At 47.3% G+C, this 21,992-nt stretch overlaps 2 protein-coding genes across 15 annotated transcripts in view; both read left to right on the top strand.

The window, feature by feature from the left end:
- The window catches only part of ZNF618 (zinc finger protein 618), a 166,593-nt gene that overhangs the window by 34,930 nt on the left and 109,671 nt on the right, over nt 1-21,992 (top strand). The window lies entirely within an intron of this gene.
- Nucleotides 1,047-20,821, top strand: LOC310884989 (uncharacterized protein). Its single transcript, XM_083807670.1, has 2 exons — nt 1,047-1,711; nt 5,714-20,821. Exons 1-2 carry the CDS (start codon nt 1,692-1,694, stop codon nt 6,642-6,644), a joined length of 951 nt encoding a protein of 316 aa, XP_083663796.1. The 5' UTR covers nt 1,047-1,691; the 3' UTR covers nt 6,645-20,821.

Raw genomic sequence — 21,992 nt, 5'->3', positions numbered from 1 at the left:
CAAAATTTGTGTTTCCTTTTTCCTGTGCCTCGCTGGGCACTGGGAAGCACGTGTCAGGAAGCTGTTGTTACTGGCAGCTTTCAGACCGAAAGCGTAGCTGTGCCCAGGGAAGACGTTTTGTAGCCACCTGCACTTCTCCACCCTTGGCATGGGTTTGATGGAGAAATTCCTTCCATGCAGGACCCACTCTGCAGGGGCATCCCCAGGTTTCGCCGGGCACCGCTAGCATCTGCAGCCCGTGGCTGTGCCTGGACGCAGGACGAGCTCACGGCTCCGGTTCCCATCCACTAGTGCTGAATTAAGGGCAAAAAATCCTAACAGTGTTACTGGTCTTACTGGGTGGCTGGTCCAGCAGAGACAGCAGTGGTTCGGATGGACCTTTGGCTGTTTCCCAGTCCAGCAGCCTGGATCATCTCCTTGTTAAACGCTGAAGTTTGTGCTTTGAATCCCCCGTACCTGATGGGAAGGGGCTGTATGGCTGCACCAGGGTGCGTGTAGGCCCCCCCATGTGGCTGGCAGAAGGCTGCTGGGAGAGCAAGCCTGTTGGAGTGCTCACACCTTCAAAATATTTGAGAAAAGTGAGAAAAAAAAAAAGAAAAAGATTTAAAGCTGTTCATTTGGAGCATAGCATTGAACACTGAGCAAAGCAGCACAAGGTGGGGCTGGGAGGAGCGTTTTGGGAAGAAACCATCTTGGTTTGGGCCTTCCCCTGTCACGCAGCAGCTTTCTGGGCCTGCAGTTGGTGTGGTCTCGAAGTCTGTCCCATACATCTAAAGCTCTTGGGTGGTTTCTGTGTGGGGTCCAGGAGAGAACCCACATGATACATTCTCTGTTTCTGCAGGATTTGAATTGCTGAAGCTCCCATCCAGCCGTTCTGTCACCACCACCCCCTCTGCCTGACCCCTCGTGGTGGACACAACTGTGTGAGCCCCTCAGCATCCCCTCGTGCCCGAGCGTGCCGAGAGGAGCACCCTGTGGGCACTGGGACGCCCGGAGCTGTACCTTACCCCGTGGGATCCCTTGGTGCGTGTCCTGGGGGTGCTCAGCGCCATGGGCTGGGCTCTACAAATGCATCGATGTCCTCTTCAGATGGTGCTGAGCTCTGCTCTGAGGCTGTCCTTTTCTGCAAAGAGAGCGTGTCCTGGAAAGGGCATGTCTGCGTGGGGCGGGCTTTTCCTCTGAGTGCTGTGAAAGATGATGGTACTCGCACTTCACGCTTGTGTTGTCCGCTCCAAAAATGAAAGCAAAAAGGATAAAATCACATTATCTGGTGCTTTCCAAAGTATCCTCTCATACGATAATAAGCTTTTGCTATCTAGCTCTTTGCATACTGCTCTACCGTGGTCAGCCTCCAGCCTTCAAGGAGACAGCGCGCTCCTCCTGCCGTGGGCCCTGCAGCCCCTCTGCATGCCCAGGCCGCGGCGTCTGAGCGGCAGCAGCATTGCTGGTGGGAGAACAAGGACCACCCTCACCCACCCGTCAGCATTCCCGATGGTGGCTGTGGGGTGGTAGGTGTGAATGTCGGAGAGCCAATAAAGGCGACAATCCTTTGAGCCAAAATGTGCAATTTTAGAAGTAAATTCTGGTCACAGAGTTTAGGTTGGCTGTTGCAGACAACCTCACCGCAGAGTTCCTGGCACTCGTCACCTGCCTGTCCTAGAACTACCTGGGATGGACGCTTGCTCTGCTAAATGGCTGATGTGCCATTGAGGTACGATTTTCTCATCTGGTATTCAGAAGCTTTGAAGATAGGAACTGTGTAGTGCTGAAAGTTAAATACATAAAAATAAAATAAGGAGTAAGCATTTCGCCCTGCAAATAAACATGTAGGAAATGAGACAGCTTTGTGGTGTGTGTGGGTAAGGTGTTGAAGAGTGCGAGGTCTGTGTGGCAGGTGTGGCTGCCCTTTCTATCAGCTTATTTTGTTTGATTTGTTTTACAGTTTGTTGAAAAATGAGTGATTGTGCAGACTGGCAGTAACAAGCAAGACCCAGTGCTGCGGGTCCTCAAAGTTGTGGGTGACAGGTAGCGGGAACTCTGTCCACCTTCTTCAGCACTGTTTGCCACTTACCTCAAAGACATGGAGAACATTCAGAGGAAAATGTTACGCTCGCCAAAGTCAAGGGGTTTATTGGGTTGGGATTTACGCTTTCTGTTCAGGTTTTGTGTTTTCCTACATGTTGCTGGAGGAAAGCAGTAGTTGTGTCGGCTTTGCAAGGACATAGATTAGAGCCTTAAGACCAGAAGTTGATGATCTGGCACTTTACATGCCGAACAGTGTGTGTTGGCCAGCACTTTTCAAGGCCTGGCCAATGCGTTTGGTTGCCAAGCCACCTCTGCAAGTGTCATTGCCTGCTATTTCTGGAAGAGTGCTGTCACAGCCGGCCATAAAAGCTCTATAGTTGCACTGCGTGGCTGGACGGCAATCGAGGATTCTCCAGTTAACTGAAGAACAAATCCACTTGGTTAATTACCAGAATGGGGTGGAAAGCACCGCTTTTGTCCGAAGAGGTTACTGTGTTAGGGGTGACTTGAAGTCCAGGCTCTGGCCGTTTAAACGTTGGACCTTGGTGGGGAGCCAGAGGTGGATGGTTTGGGGGAAGCAGAGTGGGGTCTGGACTCTTGTTTGGTGCTTAACAGGGAGGTGGAGTTCAGACTTCTGGGTCTGGGATATTTATGCATTTTTGTCAAGCCCAAATGTCACATCTGTTAGAAGCAGGAAGGTGTGGTAACTCTTTGATGCTTCTGCTTGTTCAGTTTGTGATTCTGTTCAGTGGCTGACTGCAGCATCTGCTTGTGTTACCTGCCACATGGGAACACTCCAGGAAACCTTTATTTATTTATTTATCTATCTATTTTCTGAGAGAAAGCTATCAACAGACCCCAAGGAGCAGTAACTAGTTATATATTGTAGTTGCTTGTGTGTCAGAGTTAATGCTCTTTGGATAGTGTTCTCCAGCACTGAGTTCATTACCTGGATCCCTCCATCCTGGCACAACATCCTCCTTACCTTTGGAAAGATATCAAATGATCCTGTTTTCTTTTAATAGTAATTACAGTAGCAATAAGCAGTTTGGAGTGCTCTTGGTATTTTTGCTTTTACTGGCCAGGTTGTGCCTATTGCCTTTCTGATGTTTTGGCTACCCAGGAGAGGCTGGGGATGACCCCAGGCACTTAGATAACCTCTCCAGAATGAAGGAGCAATTTTATGAATAAAACACAAGACTAAAATTCCAAAGACAAGTGTCTGGTTCTCACAAAATCTTTTTGTGTGGCTCTGGGCAAGCTGTATAATCTGTTTTAGATTTCCCAGCACAAGAACACAAGAGAAATGACTTCATCAACTCACTTCAAAATTGTCAATATTAACTGGTGTTTGGGAGACATTGGGATGTTTTAGACATTCTGGATTTTCTAATACTTTTGAATGATTAGAGTAATAGAATGACGTTTATTGAGCCTCTGGAGCCTTCTTCCCAAAGTTATCTCCATTTACCTTGTCTTTGTCCTCTTTAGATGTAGAAAAGATACCACCTCATAGCTTCGACATGGTGACATGGCTCTGTCCTTGTAGACTTAACCAAATTTGCCATGGGTTGTAGATCATGAACCAGCTGGACGTTGACCAGTAGACTTAGCAGAGAGGCCAAGGATTTTCTTATATATGGAGATCAATCGCTGCGTCATTTTAAAGGTGACAATTTTCAGGTCACAGTTGAGGTACCCAAACAGCAAACCACGTCTGAAAACTCTCTCACCTTGAGTATATTGTGCCTGGTCTGTGGACAAACTCATTCTTTATTGTTGTCAGTCTGCCATCATTTGCTGGCATTGAATTCACTTCCAAAGTAGCAATACAAAAAGAAAAAGCCAAAACACATTGCTTTTTTTTTTTTTTTTGAGCGCTGACAATAGCCTTTGGAAAAGTCCAGTTTTCCTTTCCGAGAAGGTCGCCATGACTACTCTCTGTGCAGCGTTTAACAGCCGTGCTGGCTAATGCAGCAGAAACAGATTTGGCTTTTCCTTTTGGATGTAATGAATAGCAAACTGCTGCGTATTCATTAAGAGAAGCAACTTGCAGAGGTTAAGTGTTTCATTTCTGGAGCTGCCATCTAGGGCAGTAATAAAAAATAAATTGGGCAGCCAAGGAGGAAAAGGGGTTTATAAGACATAAAGTGGGAAGAAAATAATTGCTACCTCGTTCCTTCTTTCTTTCCCTGGGTTCTGCAAGCGTAAGTTAGGATCCTTGAGTCCAAGCTATGCAGATTTTTGTTAAATGCAATCAAATTTGCTGGAGAATTAGCTCTGTTTTTGATAGGAACCCATCTGACCAATTCAGCAAAAAATAAACAGGCTCTTGGACTGCAATCATCCCATCCAGGAAAGATTGAGGAAAGCGAGGCTGGCTTTAAAGTCTGAATGGCCCTAGTCCAAATGATGCTCTGTTTACCTTCCATGGATTTGTAGCTCTCAAGGCTGGAGAGGCTCATTGTGATCATCCAGCCACAACCTCCTGTACTGCGCAGGGCAATAATTCCAGAGTCCAACCCACAGTTTTTGGTTGGCCTGATGTTTTTTCTTAGGAAAAGGTACATAACTCTGATTTTAAGACTCTGGAAATGGTATTAGTCTCTCTCAGGTTTAGATGTCCATGTCCATAGTCAGTGAGGAGGGAAGGGCACGTCTCTCATACGCGTAGGATGCAAGGAGTCAGGTGCTGATCGTGCCTCTTTCCCTTTCAGTTTGTCATTGCTGCACATAAAAGGGCAAAAGAAATGGAAACGAAGCTGGTGAAGGGCCTGGGACACAAGTCCTGTGAGGAGCGGCTGAGGGAACTGGGGGTGTTTGCTCTGGAGAAGAGGAGGCTCAGGGGAGACCTTATTGCTCTCTGCAACTGCCTGAAAGGAGGGTGTGGGGAGCTGGGGGTCGGCCTCTTCTCACAGGTAACCAGTGATAGGACTGGAGGGAGTGGCCTCAAGTTGCGCCAGGGGAGGTTCAGGTGGGAGATTAGGAGACATTTCCTCTCAGAAAGAGCGGTCAGGCATTGGGACGGGTTGCCCAGGGAGGTGGTGGCGTCACCGTCCCTGGGGGTGTTTAAGGAAAGGTTGGACGTGGTGCTGAGGGACATGGGTTAGTGGGTGGCATTGGTGGTAGGGGGGTGATTGGAGCAGGTGATCTTGGAGGTGTTTTCCGACCTTAATGTTTCTGTGATTCTGTGTTACACTGACGAGAGGCTAGAGCCTGAGCTGGAAAGCATCATGTGGAACATGTGGAACAAGGTCTTACCAGGCTGCAATTTGCAAGGTCCTGCAGTTTTGCCACCTAACCTAACCCATAAAAGTGGCTTAAAGAAAGCTGGAGAGAGACTCTGTCAGGGAGCGTAGCCATGGAAGCAGGAATAATGGCTTTGAACAAATGGAGGGGAGATTTAGCTTGGGTGTGACGTGAGGTAGAAATTCCTCACTCAGAGCACAAAGCGCACATGCAAATTAGGCCTCAAGATGCACCTTGCTTCTGTTCTTTTCTGTAAAGTAATTTTAATTACCTAAAAAACAGTGTTAAAAATAAACCCAGGGCACAGGATGGGAGGTGCAGGGCAGTCCCTGTGGTCAAGGGGCAGCCTTTCTCTCTGGCAAGCCAAATGGCCCGGGGGAGCCAGCCCCAGAAAAGGGGCCCTCAGCCCCCCAACCCTCCTCCTTCTTCCATCTTCCAGGCCGCTCCCAACACAGCCGCCTTTGGCCACGCATGGGCCGCTGCATCGCAGAGGCTTGCTGAGGTCACAGTGGCCACCACTGCCCCGCATGTGCTGCGGGCCCTATAAAACAGGCCCCCCTGCAGCTGGCCCACCACTCGCTCAGCGACTAGGTCCTCTGACAGCCGGCGTACGCGGCGGGAAGGAGACTAGAAGCGGCACGGCGAGAAGCAGCCCTGCTTGGTGTGCGAGGACAGCAATGCCGTCCAAAGAAGCACCAAGAAGGAATGCAGCTAACAAGAAGGAGAAGTGTCACGGGCGGAGGGATAGCGCCGGCAGCACAAGAGACACCAGTGCTCGAGAGACCTCTGGCGCGCAGCCCACACACACATACAAGCGGTACCACTGGTACCACAACGATGCGGGGAACAGGCCGCCCCCTCTAACATCCAGCGACAGGGGGCCTGGGCCTTCCCATAGGCGCAACGGTGGCGTGGGGCAAAATCAGGAGCATCAGGCAGACAGCCGTGGGGAGCAGAGGTGTGCCCATAGTCCGGAACGGAGCGTGGGACCCAGCCATGGCTGGAAAACAGATGGCAGCATCGAACCCATGCGTGAAAATCAAGCTGGCAGTGGCATGGGACCTCAGGGTGGAACTGGACGACCCCCTGGTTCGGCACCCTGGCCTGAAAACATTCGGGATGGAAGGCATCCTGTTTGGGCAGTCCCGGGCAAAGACTGGCTTATCCTTCTGCCAAACACTGTGGAGCCCATGGAGACGAATCCACCAGAAGATGTAGAGGAACAAATGGAAGTGGATCCATCTCCACCAGAACAGACCTGGGACTACCGCAGCATGTCGTTGCTCTCTTCCATCCGAGAGCACCAACAGCGTCGCAGGAGTGCCCGGCCAGCTCCCTGCTTGATGCTCAGGCTCCATCCCAAGCATTAGCTTGGAGCCACCAAACACCACGGACATCCCGCAGGCTTACCTGCAAGATGTCCCGGCAATAAAGAAATCTGTTGCCAATTCTCAGGGGTTGTGTGAGTGCTTCTTTCCCATCCCCCAGCCCTTGTGCGAGAGGTGGCATCCCTTCTGCACAGAACCTCGAGGAAGAGCACAAGAGAGGACCCAGCTCCCTTCGGGCTGCTGCGCTGGGGTGACAGGAGGAGTCCCCGAGGGCCACCATACACCTTGAACATCTGTGAAAATAGACTGAGGGGTGCAAATTGTAGTGTGTAAGCAATTATAGGTGGCTGATTTCTTATATCTGGAGTGAGTTTCTATATCTGAGTGATTGGTAACGACAGCCACGGAGAAGTCTGAGGTAGTCAGCAACTTCTTTGCCTCTGTCTGCACTGGTAGACGGGCTTCCCAAGTCTTTCATTTCCCTGAACCCATAGATGGAGGCTGGGGGATCAAAGTCCCACCCACTGTAAGTGAAGAGCAGGTTCGACACCACCTGATGAATCTAAACAGGTACAGGTCTACAGGACCTGATGACATGAACCCCAGGGTCCTGAGGGAACTGGCTGATGTAGTTGCCAAAGCCTCTCTCCATCACAGTTGAAAAGTCCTTTCATTTGGGCGATGTCCCTGGTGAGTGGAAAAATGGAAACATCATGCCCCTACTCTTCAACAATTAAAACAATCAGGAGACATTTCTTATCAGAAAGAGTGGTCAGTCGTTGGAACGGGCTGCCCAGGGAGGTGCTCTAGTCACTGTCCCTGGGGGGTGTTCAAGGAAAGGTTGGACCTGGTACGTAGGGACATGGTTTAGTGGGTGACATTGGTGGTAGGGTGATGGTTGGACCAGATGATCTTGAGGGTCTTTTCCAACCTTAATGATTCTATGAAAATAATGATGTCACTGGTGGTGACACCTCGTCTTACATCGTACAACCTCATCTTCCTGTGTTGACCACCCCCTGTCTCTCCCCACGGTCTCACGCAGGCAGAAGGGGTCCCTTTGGTTACTGGAGGAGAACCGTGGGTTTCCAGTCGCTCATGCAGGACGCTGTCCATCTGCTGCTTATTGTTTTCACGCTAGTTGTACAACCTTGTGTTTGGCTCCGTTAACAATGCATCTTGTTTAAGTGAGTCCAGCACACCCATTGATCCAGATGGCATTGTATTAGTGACCTGTCCTCTTTAATTATGTGCAACTAATTTTTAATTTTATGTTCCCTGCAAACATGACGGGGAGTGATTTTCTGGCTGCTTGTAAATCACTGATAGATACCAAATCCTTTCAGGGAATGCTTTCTCTTAGAAGAAATAAGGATCCCCTATTACAGTTAGTTTTCAATATTTATCAAATAGCCAGTTTTTAATCCAGTTAGTATATGTTTGCATTGATTTCTGTTCTAGGGCTAATTTTTTTGAATTAGCATCTTGTGCAATAGCAGGCCGTGCAGAAGTCTAAGTCTCTTATGCTAAAATAGTTATCTTTCTCAACCGACGCCATAAATCTTATCAGGATATAATGCCAAGTGCATTTGACAAGGCTGTTTTTTTCTTCTTTCCCATAAGAAGGCATACAGGATGAATGTCTTGATAAGATTTTTTTAGCTGGGTTGGCGCAGGCTACTCATACCTGCAGCAAAATGGTGTTGAATCCTTTCCCCGCGTTTTTCTGTCTGAGGAGTGTTCATTGTGTCTGCCACAGGTATGAGTGTTGAAGGAGAAGCTGCTGTGGCGTGTCCAAGCCTCTCTTTGCTCTGGCAGCATCACACAGTTACTACCATTTCCTCATAATTGTTTTTTTTTTCCTTCCCTTTTTTGTTGGGAAGGACCATGCTACGTGATGCTTCTAGAGGCGTACTGTGCTGTGAGCTGTTGAGAAGTTTCATCTGTGTTGAAAGTCCATGCTTCCCTGGGATCTGACCCATTGCCATTGGGTGTAGCAGGACGTGGCAGGGATGTCCACAGTCTGAAAGGAGTATGAAGAGGAGGGTCTGGAGGACTGAAGGGACAAGTGTCCTTCTACCCTGCTCGTGGTGGTGGCTATGTTTTCGCAGAAGAAGCTGCACAAGCTGTTTTTGTGTGTATGAAATGCCTGGGCATGGGGGTGGCATTGCTGGTCAGAGCAGTCACCTGCATCTCTCAATGTGGATTGAGTTGAAAGTAGTGCAGAGCTTTAGGTGTCTACATAGCTCCTGGCTCGATCTGTGTTTTAAAGACACCTGTTTATAACTGATCCAAAACGCTGCTGACAGTGTCTTGGAGGGGATGGTGCATGTGAAGGTCAGGTCTGTGCCTCCTCCTGGTGGCCACTGGCGTTCTTGGTGATGGGGTTTTGGTGGCCAGAAATGGGTTACCTACCTCCAGAGATGCTGGCAGGTGGATGAATGGCTATGAGTCATGAAATCTACCTTCCCAAAGAGTTTTCCCACCTTAGTGCTGTTTTCTAGGAGTCTGTTGGCTGTCTAGGCAGACCTCACGGTGTTTTCTTGAAGAACGTGGTTGGTGTTCACCGGGTACATCTGACCCATACAGCACTCACGTGTCCCCAGCAAACCTGTAACAGGTCAGGCTACACCAAGGCAGAGCTGCCGCATTGTTGGACCAGCACCTTGCCTGCAGGTTTTGCTAGATGGGAACTATGTGTGCTATGGAGCATTGCTTAAGAGGCTCAGTGAGCCTTTTCCAAAGACCATTAAAGCCAGCTGGAAGGCTCAAAAAGCTGCAAAGCCTTGAATCAAGGTTTAGAAGGGAATAAGAGTTTTTGAGTGTGTGTGAATGGCGGGCACTGGGGAGTGCTCGAGGTAGTGAGACCTACCTACTCTCTTCCCCAGTCTCTGGCACAGGGGGCTGTGAGGATAGAGAAGGAGGAGGTGAGCTGTGGGAATCCCAGGGAGATGGTTGGGAGATGGATGAGAAGCTGGAGTTCATAATGCTGGGAGCACATGGACCGTGCCTATCTTTTTTGCCTCTGGACATTATGCTCCTTATTTAACAGGTTTCAGGTATTTTTCAGATGGTGCTTTGAGCACGTGCTGTCTATGTGACTGTCCTTGACAATTATACAACAGTGGAAGGGATGGAGAACTTGGCTCTGCTGGGTGTTTGCAAAATGCGATGGGAAAGCTCGTGTGGGGTAGCAGGGGTCTGAGTCCCACGGCGTGTGTGCATCCTCACAGGTCCGTGTTGAGCATCTGGCCCTACCCCGTGCTGAAAACCATGGCAGCTTGGTGCCAGAAGTCAGCTCAGGGGACCGATTTCTAGATTTAAGTAGGGCCCTAGGGCAACAAAGAGCTGGGCTGCAGGGTGCTCTGCCTGAACACAAGCCAGTTTGTGTAGAGGTCTGTGAATAAGCATTTGTTTTTCAGGCATTGGGCTGGAATGCGTTGTTGCCTTTATTTGGGGGTAAAATGAAGCCTGGTGGTGAATCAGTCCCTTTAAAATGACACACAGAGCTGTAGATACGGAGCCTACTGCTGGAAATCAGTGATAAGTAAGAGCATCAGAATTTTAAAACATCTTTATTTGGATGCTGAAAGCCACTGTGGTTAATAGAGATTGGGTATAAAGGTTTTTATTAAAGAGAGAAACCCCTGTAGTTTAGGGTAAAAGCCAGCCACCAGCTGATCAAATTAAGCAGAAGCATCCTCGTGCATGGGCTGGTCTGTAATTGCTCACTTCAGAATTTCTTCGTCTCTTTCTCTCTTTCAGCTGATTATGGCAGTGCCACAGTCAGGGCATCAGTTCTGCTGCTGTGATTCGTCCTGACGGCTGGTTTGTGCTGAGGGGACAAAGTCTCAGGAGGTGGATTCTGGTGGTGCTTTAAAGGAGCAGATGATTGACTCATGGTCTGGAGAGATGAACAAAAAGAGGGGAGGTTGGGTCTGCGGAAGCAAAAGCAGTGCTTGACTTAAGAAGAGATACTGTAGGAACACCGAATAAGCTAACACAAAATCCTAATTGGGAAAAACCTTTTGTGTGATTCTCAGGAATAACCAACAGATGAGAGAGATCCATTGTGAGCAAAGTGTCATCTGTGCAGGAGTTATTGTCCTGCTCCTTGGGACATTGCTAAAGAGATGGGCTAGATGATGAGTAGATGGGAGAAGGGCTGGAGAAGGCATTTAAATTGGTCTTCGAGCAGTTACTGGTGAATCAGAGGGAGAAATGCTAAAGAATTTTGGAAAGGGAGAGTTTCAGAATTGGCACGGTGTGGTGTGATGCAAGAGTGGAATGAGCCTCTTACGAGAGGTGCTCAGGAGGATGCTGATGCTCAGTGATTTCCGAACTCTCAGCTGACAGCAGGGATGACACAGCCCAGGAGTCTGCATCTGCCCACCTCTTGCCTACTTGCGATGGAGATCTGTGCAGATGCCGGTAGTGGTGTTCTTACCAGAGTCGTGAGCAATACTTTGCCATATTCAATTTTTACTTTACTAAAATGAATATCATGGGCTTCTTAATAGTCATAGGAGCATAAAAATCTCACTGTATCACAATTCATCATCCTTTAAAAATTGAATTTCTGTTGAATTATGCCTTGCCGCTATAGTGCTGTGGAAAAGCTCTTATTATTCATAACTATAAATACAATGATGTTGAGATTTAACTGGTGCCTGAAGGCTTTATGCTGTACTTTCATATTGACAAAGCAAACAGTCTTATGGATCGGTTTAAGTTTATGGGACTGGAGGCAGCTGAGCGCTTCCGTGCTGTTGGAAGCTCCTCTGCTACAGTCCCCAGCTGTCCCTGTGACTGCTCTGCAGGCCGGCAGGAACATTTTGTGCCGTTTTGGCCCTGTGGGACTAAGATAAACCAAAAAAATACATAAAATACCTATTGGGTCAGTGCTTGTCCTCTTGGGTACCAGCTCAGTTCGGCTGCTGGAGGTCGCGTGCCATGTCTGGCCGCAGCGAGGGTTTGTGAGAGCAGAGCTTGTGTAGGCTGAAGGACGGGACGGAGGAGCTGGAGCATGAGAAGGACCAACAGAAGCTGCCTGAATCGCCGGTGTCTTCATCTTCCTCAGCGCGGAGTAGTGACTGGACCTCGATTCAAACGTCTTTCCCTGGCAGGGTTGTCACATGGACTCTTTGCCTTGGGTGGACATCAAAAAATAATGTCTTGTTCATCCTCAGCCCAACTGAACACTCAAACAGACGTTGACCAATATGTGCAATTGCTGACGAGGACAGGCCTGACTGGGTAAAAGTTTGCTTGGGTTCACATTTTGCTTTGCAAGCATCTATTTTGGGCTTGAAATGTGGAAAAGTCCCACAATTCGGTGCTTGGCCGAGTTCGAGCTGTTCAAATGTACTTTACTGTAACGCAAAAGAGAAGTGAGTTAATCTTTTACAAGAAATAATTAACATATGGAAATAATTTTTTAAGTTGTGATTGGGTAAATTTAGTCCCTTGGGATGAGGTAGGAGCAATTCTGATTGGATTTGGAACAATTTTTTTTGCTGTGGTTATAATTAGAAATTTACACATAGCGAAAGAAGTATTGCTGTTGGATATGGGTTATCATGGATTTTATGTTGTTTGAAGTTTTGTTTGTTTTACAATCTCTTTTCTTAATATAGAGATTGGGCCTTGCAGAAGTTTGGCAGTGGCATGTTTAACTTTTGACTTAGTTTAGACATTCAATATTTTTGTTACAAAATAACTTTATTTTTTTTTAAACAAAAATTAATGATCTCTTGAGAACTCAAATTCTGTATTTGAAAAATTGCAAAGCTTCCATTTCAGGCTTTCTTCTACCGAAAGCAAGGCAACAAATTCAGTGATCCCACAGTGGTTATGCATTTCATTTCAAAACTTGTTTTCATGTGGGTATACACAGAGATACAAGAAAGTATTAAAAATCAGATGCCTAAATGTTTTGCCCTGTGACAGGACTAAACAACTGCCAGTCATTAACTGCTGTTGGATGTGTTTGGCCCCTACAAATGAGTGCATCTCTGCTCTTTGTGTGTCTTGGAGTCATTTTAAATGTTGGTGAGTGTGCCAGGGGCTTGCTGCCATCGCAGGACCCATGAAATAGGTTTTGTCCCTCTGTCTCGGGATGAAATAGGTTTTGTCCCTCTGTCTCGGGTCTGATGTGCGAGGACCCGTGGTGGCAGTGAGGGCAGCTGGGCTGCGTTTGCAGGAGGAAGAGGGTGGTGCCAGCGGAGGGGCAGGAATTCCTCCCTTGATTTTTGCAAAAATACTTTTTTTTTTTCTTTTTTTTTCAGGGAAATAGTGGGCACCTGAACAGAAATCACTCCCATTGAGGGTTTTTTTTCCTTGCAAAAACCTTGATACCTGTTGGCTTGGGACTACCGGAGCGGGAGGGAAAGAAGGGATGGTCCTGCTGTCGTCCACGCTTCAACGGCACCAATGGCATGCGGCTGGAGCAGGAGGAGACCCGCGTGGGTCGACACGCAGGATGCTGCTGGGCTGCCCCAGGAGCTGGGGCCCAAGGGTGGCAGTGCTGGCCCCGGGGATTTGGGGTGGCCGTGGCGGGCGCTGTGTGGGAGGGGAAGGCACGGGCTGTTTCTCCACCTGTTTGGTGGTGACCATTAATTTGAAAGGAAACAGGAAAAACTGGTTCGGTGCACTTGGAAACTTCAAAATGAGAGAAACGTCCCCGTCCCCGTGCCCCACCAAGTGAACAAGGAGCCCAGGTGAACGAGGAGCTGGGTCCTCTCATTTGCAAAACCGAGATTGACCAAATGGGTAAACAGTGGCAAAAGTGGTGCTGGACGCACACAAACCCTGGGGCTCGTTCAGACTTCCTACAACTTTTTGTTTGTTAAATGAGAGAGGGGTTTTCTGACTTGAAGGGAGCGAGGGGCTGGCCTGGAGCCGTGGCCGGGTGCAGGAGGCAGCGCAGGGGAGCAGCAGCTGGGCTGATCAGCCCTAAATGAAAGGGGGGCTGCAGGTCGCTTGTCCCTGTGTGCCTTGAAATGCTGGGAGGAGTAGATGGTGGGTTTGCGCTTTTTGCACACTGATTTGTTGTTTGTTTGTAGTTTTTTTTTTCGCGGGAACAAGCGTGTTATCACTCCATCTGAGCCTCTCTGGGGCAGCGAGGGTTCCTCCTGGCTGTTATTTCACATAACTTTCCCTGGCCGGGCAGGTGTGAGCACTCAGCGCCTGTGGCCACCCTGGTTAATGATTGCCCGTTGCCGGCGGGGAGCTGGGAGTTAGGTCACAGCTCGGCTCAGGGAGCACCAGGAGCCAGCACGGGCACAACCCGAGCGTTTGGGGTTAGCCCCCTGCCTGTCGAAATCAGGATAGAGAGCTGCGAGGCTTTGTGAACACTGGGAGAGGTTGGACGTGAAAGGAATTGGAGAAGTGTTGCCTGCTGTGGTGGACTGCCCGTGAGCATCGGGTGGTGGCACCCACTGGCTCCCTGGTGCAGCCGCAGTCAGCTGGAGGAAAATGTGTGTGTGTTGTTACCTGCAATACCTAATTTAAAGAAGAACTTAACTGATTGCAAGTCTCCTTCCGACAAGAGAGAGAAACTCTGTCTCAAATTTTATTTTTTTAAAATGTTTGTTGCTGTAGGGACACTGACAGTTGCATCTTTCCCATAAATCTGCGCCTGTCTGGAGGCTCCCGGTGCGGTGGGGACCCAGCGTGTTGCAGGGCTGGAACCAAACCCACAGAGCATCCGTCGTTGGCTTCAAATTAAATTCACCAAAGGCGATTTTATTTTTATCGATTTACCAACCAACCAGTTATTTCAGAAATGACTGGCTGCTGCTGTTGGTCATTTCTGGATGACCAGTTGGCTCTGCGTCGCGCGGCTTAATGATTGCATACTTTATGCTGGTTAAATAATGCTCAACAAGGAAACAAGAGAAAACCACACTGGGATAATCTAAGAAAAACAAGGATTATAAAAATGGCTGAGGCGCTGACTGCTGGAAGTGAAACCTATTTTGTGGGTTTGCTGCTGCACCTTTTCTTCAAAAAAAAAAAAAAATGGAGCAGTTGTTGCACTTGTTTTCTCAGCAGATGGGCTACTCTATCGCAGGCACGTTCGCCCGTCTGGAAAGCAATTATGTCACTTGGCCCTGTCTTGATTTGCGTTTCTATTAGCGTGTGCTTAACTAATACTGCGTTCCGAAGAAGACTGGGTAAATTAATTCCCCTTTAAAACCAATAAAAAAAAATAAAACCAAGCCCATGATGCACCACAGAAACATAAAAAAAAAAAAGGCCATTTTAATTCAAAATGTTTCAAAAACTGTTCTAAGATGACCTTAAAATTCAGGGTTTTGTTGCCAATCCAAGAAGAAATTTAAAATAGTATTTCGTCTCCACAGTCTTTTTTATAGCATTGGCAACCGTGGGAAATTCTCCTTGTGTAGGTCAAGAAATTCTCCATTGAGGTTTTAGTTAATTTTTTTCTCGTTTTAGTAGGTAAGGGCACGATTCAGAGCATGGGTGTTTTTATGCCAGCGAGGCCTGTGCAGGGCTCTCCCGGGGTACAGAGCGCCACTGCTGGCATGCTCGGGGATGCTCCAAAAAGGTTGGAATTGTAGGGGACAGGGACACTGTTCCATCCTCTCTGCTCCATCCTCGTCTCCCTGGTGGGCAGAGTGTGCTTTCCTCCCCAAAACAGCCTTGCACTTGTGTCTCTGTTGTCAGCTGATGAATCAAAATTTGGGTGGCTGAAGTTGATGGGGTGATGCCTACAGTCACTCATTTCAGTAGGTTTGCTAAAACTTAAATAGGAACTGCAAAAAAAAGCCACACCTAAAGGTCCCAATGTACTTTGATTTTTTATTTTTTTTTTTTCCAAAGCACAACTATATAAGCTTGAGGTATTAAGGGCTTTACCAGAATTGTAATAGCAGAGGAGTGGGCTGGGGTTTGCAGGCACCTGCAATGCCTGACGTCGTGCAGGCTCCTGCCAGGCAGCCAGGCACGGGTTTGCACTGGAGCTGTTTGTTTAAATCCTTCCCTTCTTCCTCATTGTCCAGACGTCTTTTCTTTTTCTTCTTCTGAAAGCATGATTTGGAAGGACACGGGCTAGCGATGCTTTTATATTTATTTCCTAGTTGTGTTTGGCAAATAAATGAGCAGGAGTTGCTGGTGTCTCCTCAAGGTCGCCAGGCACGTGACTTGTTCATGATTCATTAATGTTATTTCTTCTTCGCTTCATCAAAAAAGAAAAAACAAACAAACCACAAACAACCCTGAAGAGGCCTCTTGTTCGAGCGGCCGTGCTGTGCTGCCTTGTGCCACCAGCCCTGCTGGTTTCACACCGTGCCTCCATGCCGCATTGCCTTGTACCTGCGAGGAGCGCGAGCCCTGTGGCTGAGCCCTGCGGGCCTGACCCGGGTCAACACCGAACCACGGCGCTGCTGGGCCCGGTGGCATGGCCGGGCCCTGTGACACTGCTGGGCCCGGTGACACTGCCAGGCCTGGTGACACTGCCACGTTGGGCAGCACTGCCGGGTCCGGTGACGCTGCTGGGCCGGACCTGGTGGCAGTGCCGGGCTGGGTGGTGGCAGCAGCCTGGCTGTGCCATGCCAAGTCCATGAGCAGCACCAGGCCCAGCCGCCACTGGTGGGAGGGCTGGTCTGTTTTGGTAAATAATAAAAATAATACTTTGTTCATCACCCAGAGAGTGTAGGGTGTGACTGTCAGCCATTTTGCTTGTCATTAATAGCTTAGCTTAATCGCGAAACAAGACTTTTCCTGTGATATATCTATAAAACAATGCAAAACAAAACAACCTTTCTTCCTCCAGTATCTCCACAGCACCACCCCCTCCCAAACAAACAAAAAAAAGGCATAATTCCTCCTCTCCTCTGACGAACAATGACTCATTCAGTGTTTTTTTCTTTAGTGTTTTTTTTTAATAAATTATTTTTTATTTTATTTTATTTTGGCCTTTGCTTCCCTTCAGTGGCTGTGTTGCAGCAGAGCTGGCAGCGGTGCCGGCAGTGGAGATTGCCTAACACTTATGAGCCCCTGTTTTCAACTGTTTATAACTCTGCCAAACTTTAAGTGTTTGGGCTGAAATTTTCCAAGCCAGGTGTCTGCCTAAGGGGGGAATTCGTTTGGAGAAGTTGCAGCAGTGCTGCTTCTGCCTGCACTGATTAATGAGATTCAGAGGAAAATGTGTTTGCCCATGGTGAGCAGAAAAAATCGCTCCACAGGCAGGGAAAGTGCATTGTGCCAGGCCTAGGCACTTCTGTGTCTTTCTCCTGTGCTGTTATATATTTTTGGTGTGTGTGTTTTTTGAGCCCTCCCCTCCTTAAGCGTGGTTGAATTACGGGTAGGGGCCAGCACGGTCCCTGTGCACTTTGCTTCTCCATGGAAAGAGGCAGAAAGCACTCCTAGGCATTCAGTGGAAAATTTGGAGAACTTTTTGTATTTCAGGGACGTGACACTGTAGAAAAACACCCTGATCTGGCTGAATTATTAACCTCTGAAAGTACTCGGGCTTCAAATGCTCAGCCAGGGGAAAACGGCAGCTGGAGGGGCTGAAAGTGCTGCCCACAGCAGGGCCTGTGGGTGACAGGAGCATCCCTCCTACATCCTGTCCTCACATGGAGACATGGCAAAACACCAGTATGAGAAAATGGGAAAAATACTACTAATAAATAAATAACTTATTTCTAAAAAATATTCTAAAAATTCGAATTCTAAATTAAAAAAAAATATTCTGGAGAAATATTGCTGAGTGAATGACCTACCTGGTCATCTAGCAGTGGCTCCCTGCCACATCAGTTTGGCTGCTAGAAATTTTCTTTTTTGTCCTTTTCATTTCTTTCTAAAGAGAATTGAGCGTTGGACAAATATGGGGTGCTGCAGAAAGAGTGCTGTATGCTCAAGCAGCTCCAGGGTGCATCAGAGCCCAGGGCAGGCTAGCAGCCTGTACCACAGGGTAGATTCAACCAAAATTTTGGCATTTTCCAACTTTTGATTTTGTAACCGTGTTATTTTTTTTAGATGTGGTTTTAATGTAATCTGCATGGGGAAAGCTCTGTGCTCCCTGGTTAGGTTTTTGGTACAGCCTTATAAAGCTGGATTTTTTTGATGGGTTGCTGGTGCTGCTTTTTCTGGCCCCAGGGTGGCTGTGGTCGCTCATCCTTGCTGTCCGACGTCCTGGGATTTGTAAGTGGTTGATGCATCCCCTTGCTTATTTTCTTTCTCCCTCTCTCTTAATTTCCAAATTCTTTCACATTTTTTCCTTTCAACGTAGTGTCTTAATTCTGGTGCTTTATTAATCCAATTTTGTTGAGTTCAGGATGTTTGAAATACACTTATATTCATATAGGAAGTACTTACTGTATTAATCAAATGATCCAAGGTGGCTTCTCCTCTGAAGTCCTTAATTTGCGTTATATGTATTATTCCTGGTAATAGCAAACTTTGTAACAATGTGCTTTTCCATCGTGTTCCCAAGGAGACCCTGAAATACATTAATTCTGTGATTTTTGAGTACATCAATATAATTCATCTGTCCCTTTTGCAGCCGCATCAAATACGATCAGTCACCAGAATCCCAGTGATGATCTGTTAGTGGGGTGTGCAAAAGGCTGTGTGAAAACAAATACAGAAGAATCAGGTTTTCTTAAAGATTTGAAAATTGTATTTATATAAGCTATTGGAAAAGACAGCTTAGGAGAGGGAGCAGGCTGTTTGAGGGCTCTTGTACCAGTCATTTTGGGTGGAAAGCATCTCTTTTGCATCACCATTTTGATTCTCTTTCCAGGAAAATGATAAGATGGTGGCTCTTGGTTTTGCTCACTACATATTTCTGAGCAAACACTATGGAGGAAGATTTGATCAATCTCTGTAGGAGCAGAACAGCATTTCCCACATGTCTTTATTGGATTTTCAGGAGTGTTTTCCCTTGGTGGGTTATACATGCAGCAAAACCTTGTAAACCTGGCAGTGGGGTTTCCCCTGAAGAGTGTGCCTTCAGTGTGCCCCAGCTCTGTGGTGAGTGCTGGGCAGGAAAGCGGTCAAAAACCTGCAGAAACTGGGTTTCTGACTCAAACTTGAGGTTTAGAGCTCTAGTTAGAGCTATACTTTAAATAAAGCAGTCGAGATGGGGAAGGGAGGGTAGCACAGAGACGTGCTGAGGTTAATTCTAGGTCTGACAAATGCTGGTGCCCGAGAAGCTAAATCTATAGTTGTAGGAACCCAAAAGCACTCCAAGTGTCTAAGTCACTGCGACAACAGAAATAATACCAGCCACAGCAACTCTACATACTCTACATGGGAAGAAAGAAGAATGGATGCAGAAATTAGGGGCATTTAGGGCCACGAATGAAAAACCAGTTTTTGCTAAATCCTTAAAGGTCTTTCCCCAGTACAGGGCTGTATGATGCACTTAGATGCACAAGGGAGGCGGTGGGATCTTTGGAACATGTGGCTGGGTCTCCAGCCCTCCAAAAGCATTGCACTTAGCTCTGCTTGTCAGGCTTCATGCTGTGCTTTTTTTGGTCTGGCATAAAATTAGTTAAATGAGGCGGTGTAAACACGGAAAGCTTTGCAGGTTTAGTTTTAGAGTTTCTAAATAAATACAAAAGACTGCCCGTGTATGAGCGTGTGTGGGAGAGGATGGGCTGACTTGTACGGGCGATCAGCATCCTTCTATGTTTGCATATTGACACCAGTGCCTTTTTTAGACAGTAACTCAGAATAAGGGCTGTGTGCCTAATTCATGCTCCCGTTGTCCTGTTTGTGCTCTTCTGACAGTGGAAAACTGTTTGTCCACCATATGATATGGAAGCGAGAGTTTTCCCAATTGGACTGGTTCTTGCAGCATCGGGCATGTACCAGATAACAGCCCCTATCCTGAGCCGAAGTGTGTCACGCCAATAATAGCATTAAAGTTTTAAACTGAAGGGATACATTTTGTGGTGGTTAATGATTAATTAGGTCAAATTCTCCAAAATTAGACTGCTGAAGAAGGAATGGGCCAACAATTTGCATTTTTCACAAAACCTTGCAGCAGCAACTGATGTGGGCTGATTCCACCTCCCCCACCACAGGCTCTGTCCCATGCCCCAAACTCACTTGTCCCCAGAAGAGATTCATTTTTAAAATTGTATCCATTAATATCCCAATTTCCTTTTTTACCCCCTTTTCAAATCTTGCATTAAACCCCTGTAGATTCTGCTTTAAGTAGGCAATTAAGCTAACAACATAATTATATCCCTTAATGCTCATTTTAACCGGTTTAGAGAAGAAACAAAAGGGAAAGCAGCTTCAAATATATGGAAATAAAAACTCCATTGTAAAGATATTTTTGATACCCATGTGATAATTTGTGCGAGGTGCGGAGTTTGCCCATGAGTGGCTGCAGGGAAGCCGGGAGGTCACAGCTGAAGAGCCTCGCAGGCAACGTGGAGCTGTACCTTTGAGTGTCCTTTTTCTGAACCCTATTCCGGCTGCAAATTTAGGGGAATCCCAGGAGACTTGAGAGTATGTCCACTTTGTACTGCAGTATGGTGGCTGCATAGCTGCGGTAGGATAGTTTTTTTCATTTTTTATTACCTAGGCAATTAGTCACAAGAGACCAATACACCGAGTCCGCAAGCTGCCGCCTTACCATATGTATGAGTGGAAAACAGAGCTGCAAAATAACATTGATGGAGAATTATTGTAGTGGATCTGTGCCAACTCAGTGAAGCTCCTTTGCTCCCTGTGCAGAAGCAGGGGAATTGCTGCATAGTGCCCTTGTGGTAGCAAGCGGAGTAACTTTGATTCTGTTCGTGGTTTTCTGCAGAGCACACAATGTCCACAGAAATCTGTTTGTGAGGCACAAAGTTTTACGAAGACCCTCCAAGCTTAAAGCCAGGAAACTGCTTTGGAATCTCAGCTCTTGTTGAGGAATCCAAATGCTTGGTTGGAGCCTGACTTCCTGAGGTTAGCTGGTGGCCCTGAAATACTGATAGTGCAGTATGGGCGCACACAACTGCAGATGCTGTTGTCCTTTACAGAATTGTGCCTTCCTTTTCACTCTCCTTTACACACACTGATTCCAGTAAGGAAATGGAGGTGCCATTCAAGCAGTTTGGCCAGTGTTTGATTCTGGGACAAGTGCCTCTCTGACCTGCGAGGATCCTGTCTCAGTGTGCGAGTGGCAGTGATCTAGATCTAGTGAGGAGGACCAGCTTTCAGGTGGAAATAAAATAAATACTTATCTTTCTTAAGAAAAAGAACCAGGAGCTGTAAGCCTTGGGCAGTCAGCTGCCTGCCATCTTGTGTTGTGTTGGGTATCTGCTCCCACAGGCTGTGATGTGTAGGCACCTCAGTTTCTGGGTGCAGGGAGTATGGGGAAATATTTATAAAATTACAGCCTTCAGAACATTGCTTAGACCTGCAAGATGCTTCCTCACATGTTCACCGGTCACTGGAGAAGGTGTGAGTGTCAGAAGGCATCCCCCAGGGATGACCCACTCCTTGGCTTCTCTGCAGACACTGCCCACAAGAAGTGCAGGGAGCATCTCTTGGAGGTGCGGCTTCATGGACCACAGCTTCTGTTAACTTAAATGTGAAGGTGGTTTATTGATCAATTTTCTTTATTTCACCAAGAAATAACCGTTATTTAATAAGACTTTTCTATTTTTTCTAAAGTGGTCTGTTTCACTAGGGTAGGAATTTAAAGTTGTCTATCTCATCCCTGCTGTGCCGAGCAAGTCCATCGCTAGCTGTGCTGGAGTGAAGGAAAACCATATATGAGATACTGCGAGATGGAATCCTTTACATACGGGGTTTTTGGGTTTGCAATTGGAAAAGGAAGACAGTATAATTGACTGGATGTTGGCTTTCCATCCTTAAATGCTGCATAAATAAGTGAAGGAATTGGGGTAGGAAGATAGGTTTTCTGTAGTTTGAATATCATCTATTGCACGACTCACTAGTGCGAGAGGAGGGAATATTTTCAATGTAACATCCTCATTTATCTCCAGTCCCCGTTCAGTCCCCATCCCTCTTGTTGGAGCTGTTCAGCTTTTCTTGGCAGTGTAGAGCTTGTCTGTGGGACAATTTGCGGGCTCGTGAGCCTGTGCCCTAATGTGCTGGAGCAATTCAACCTTACTTTTTCTCTGACCTTGCCCATTTCTTTCCTCTTCGTATGAAATGCAACATCATGGCTTATTGCCAGGTGTCTGCAAGCCCAGATCTCTGACCTGGTGTAGCTTCAGGGAACATCCATAGCTCCAGCCTTGGGTGTCTGCTCACCCTTTCAGGGATGTGTTGCAGCAGGTGAGGAGGTGTATGGTATTTGTAAAGGGCTGGAGATTCCTCATTGAAGTGGCCAGCTTGACAAAGCAGGGAGAGGCTGGAGTGAAGATGCATCCATACCTCAGTCTGCTG

This window comes from Anser anser (assembly GCF_964211835.1).
Source record: "Anser anser genome assembly, chromosome: 21".
NCBI classification, from domain to species: domain Eukaryota; kingdom Metazoa; phylum Chordata; class Aves; order Anseriformes; family Anatidae; genus Anser; species Anser anser.
This window is presented reverse-complemented; position numbering and strand designations above follow the sequence as displayed.

Excerpts from the sequence above, each read along its gene's own strand:
- LOC310884989 (XM_083807670.1), top strand. The coding sequence starts at position 1,692 with ATGGCTGATGTGCCATTGAG. Across the intron at positions 1,712-5,713 it reads ATGGCTGATGTGCCATTGAG|GCCGCTCCCAACACAGCCGC; the intron begins GTACGATTTTCT and ends TCCATCTTCCAG.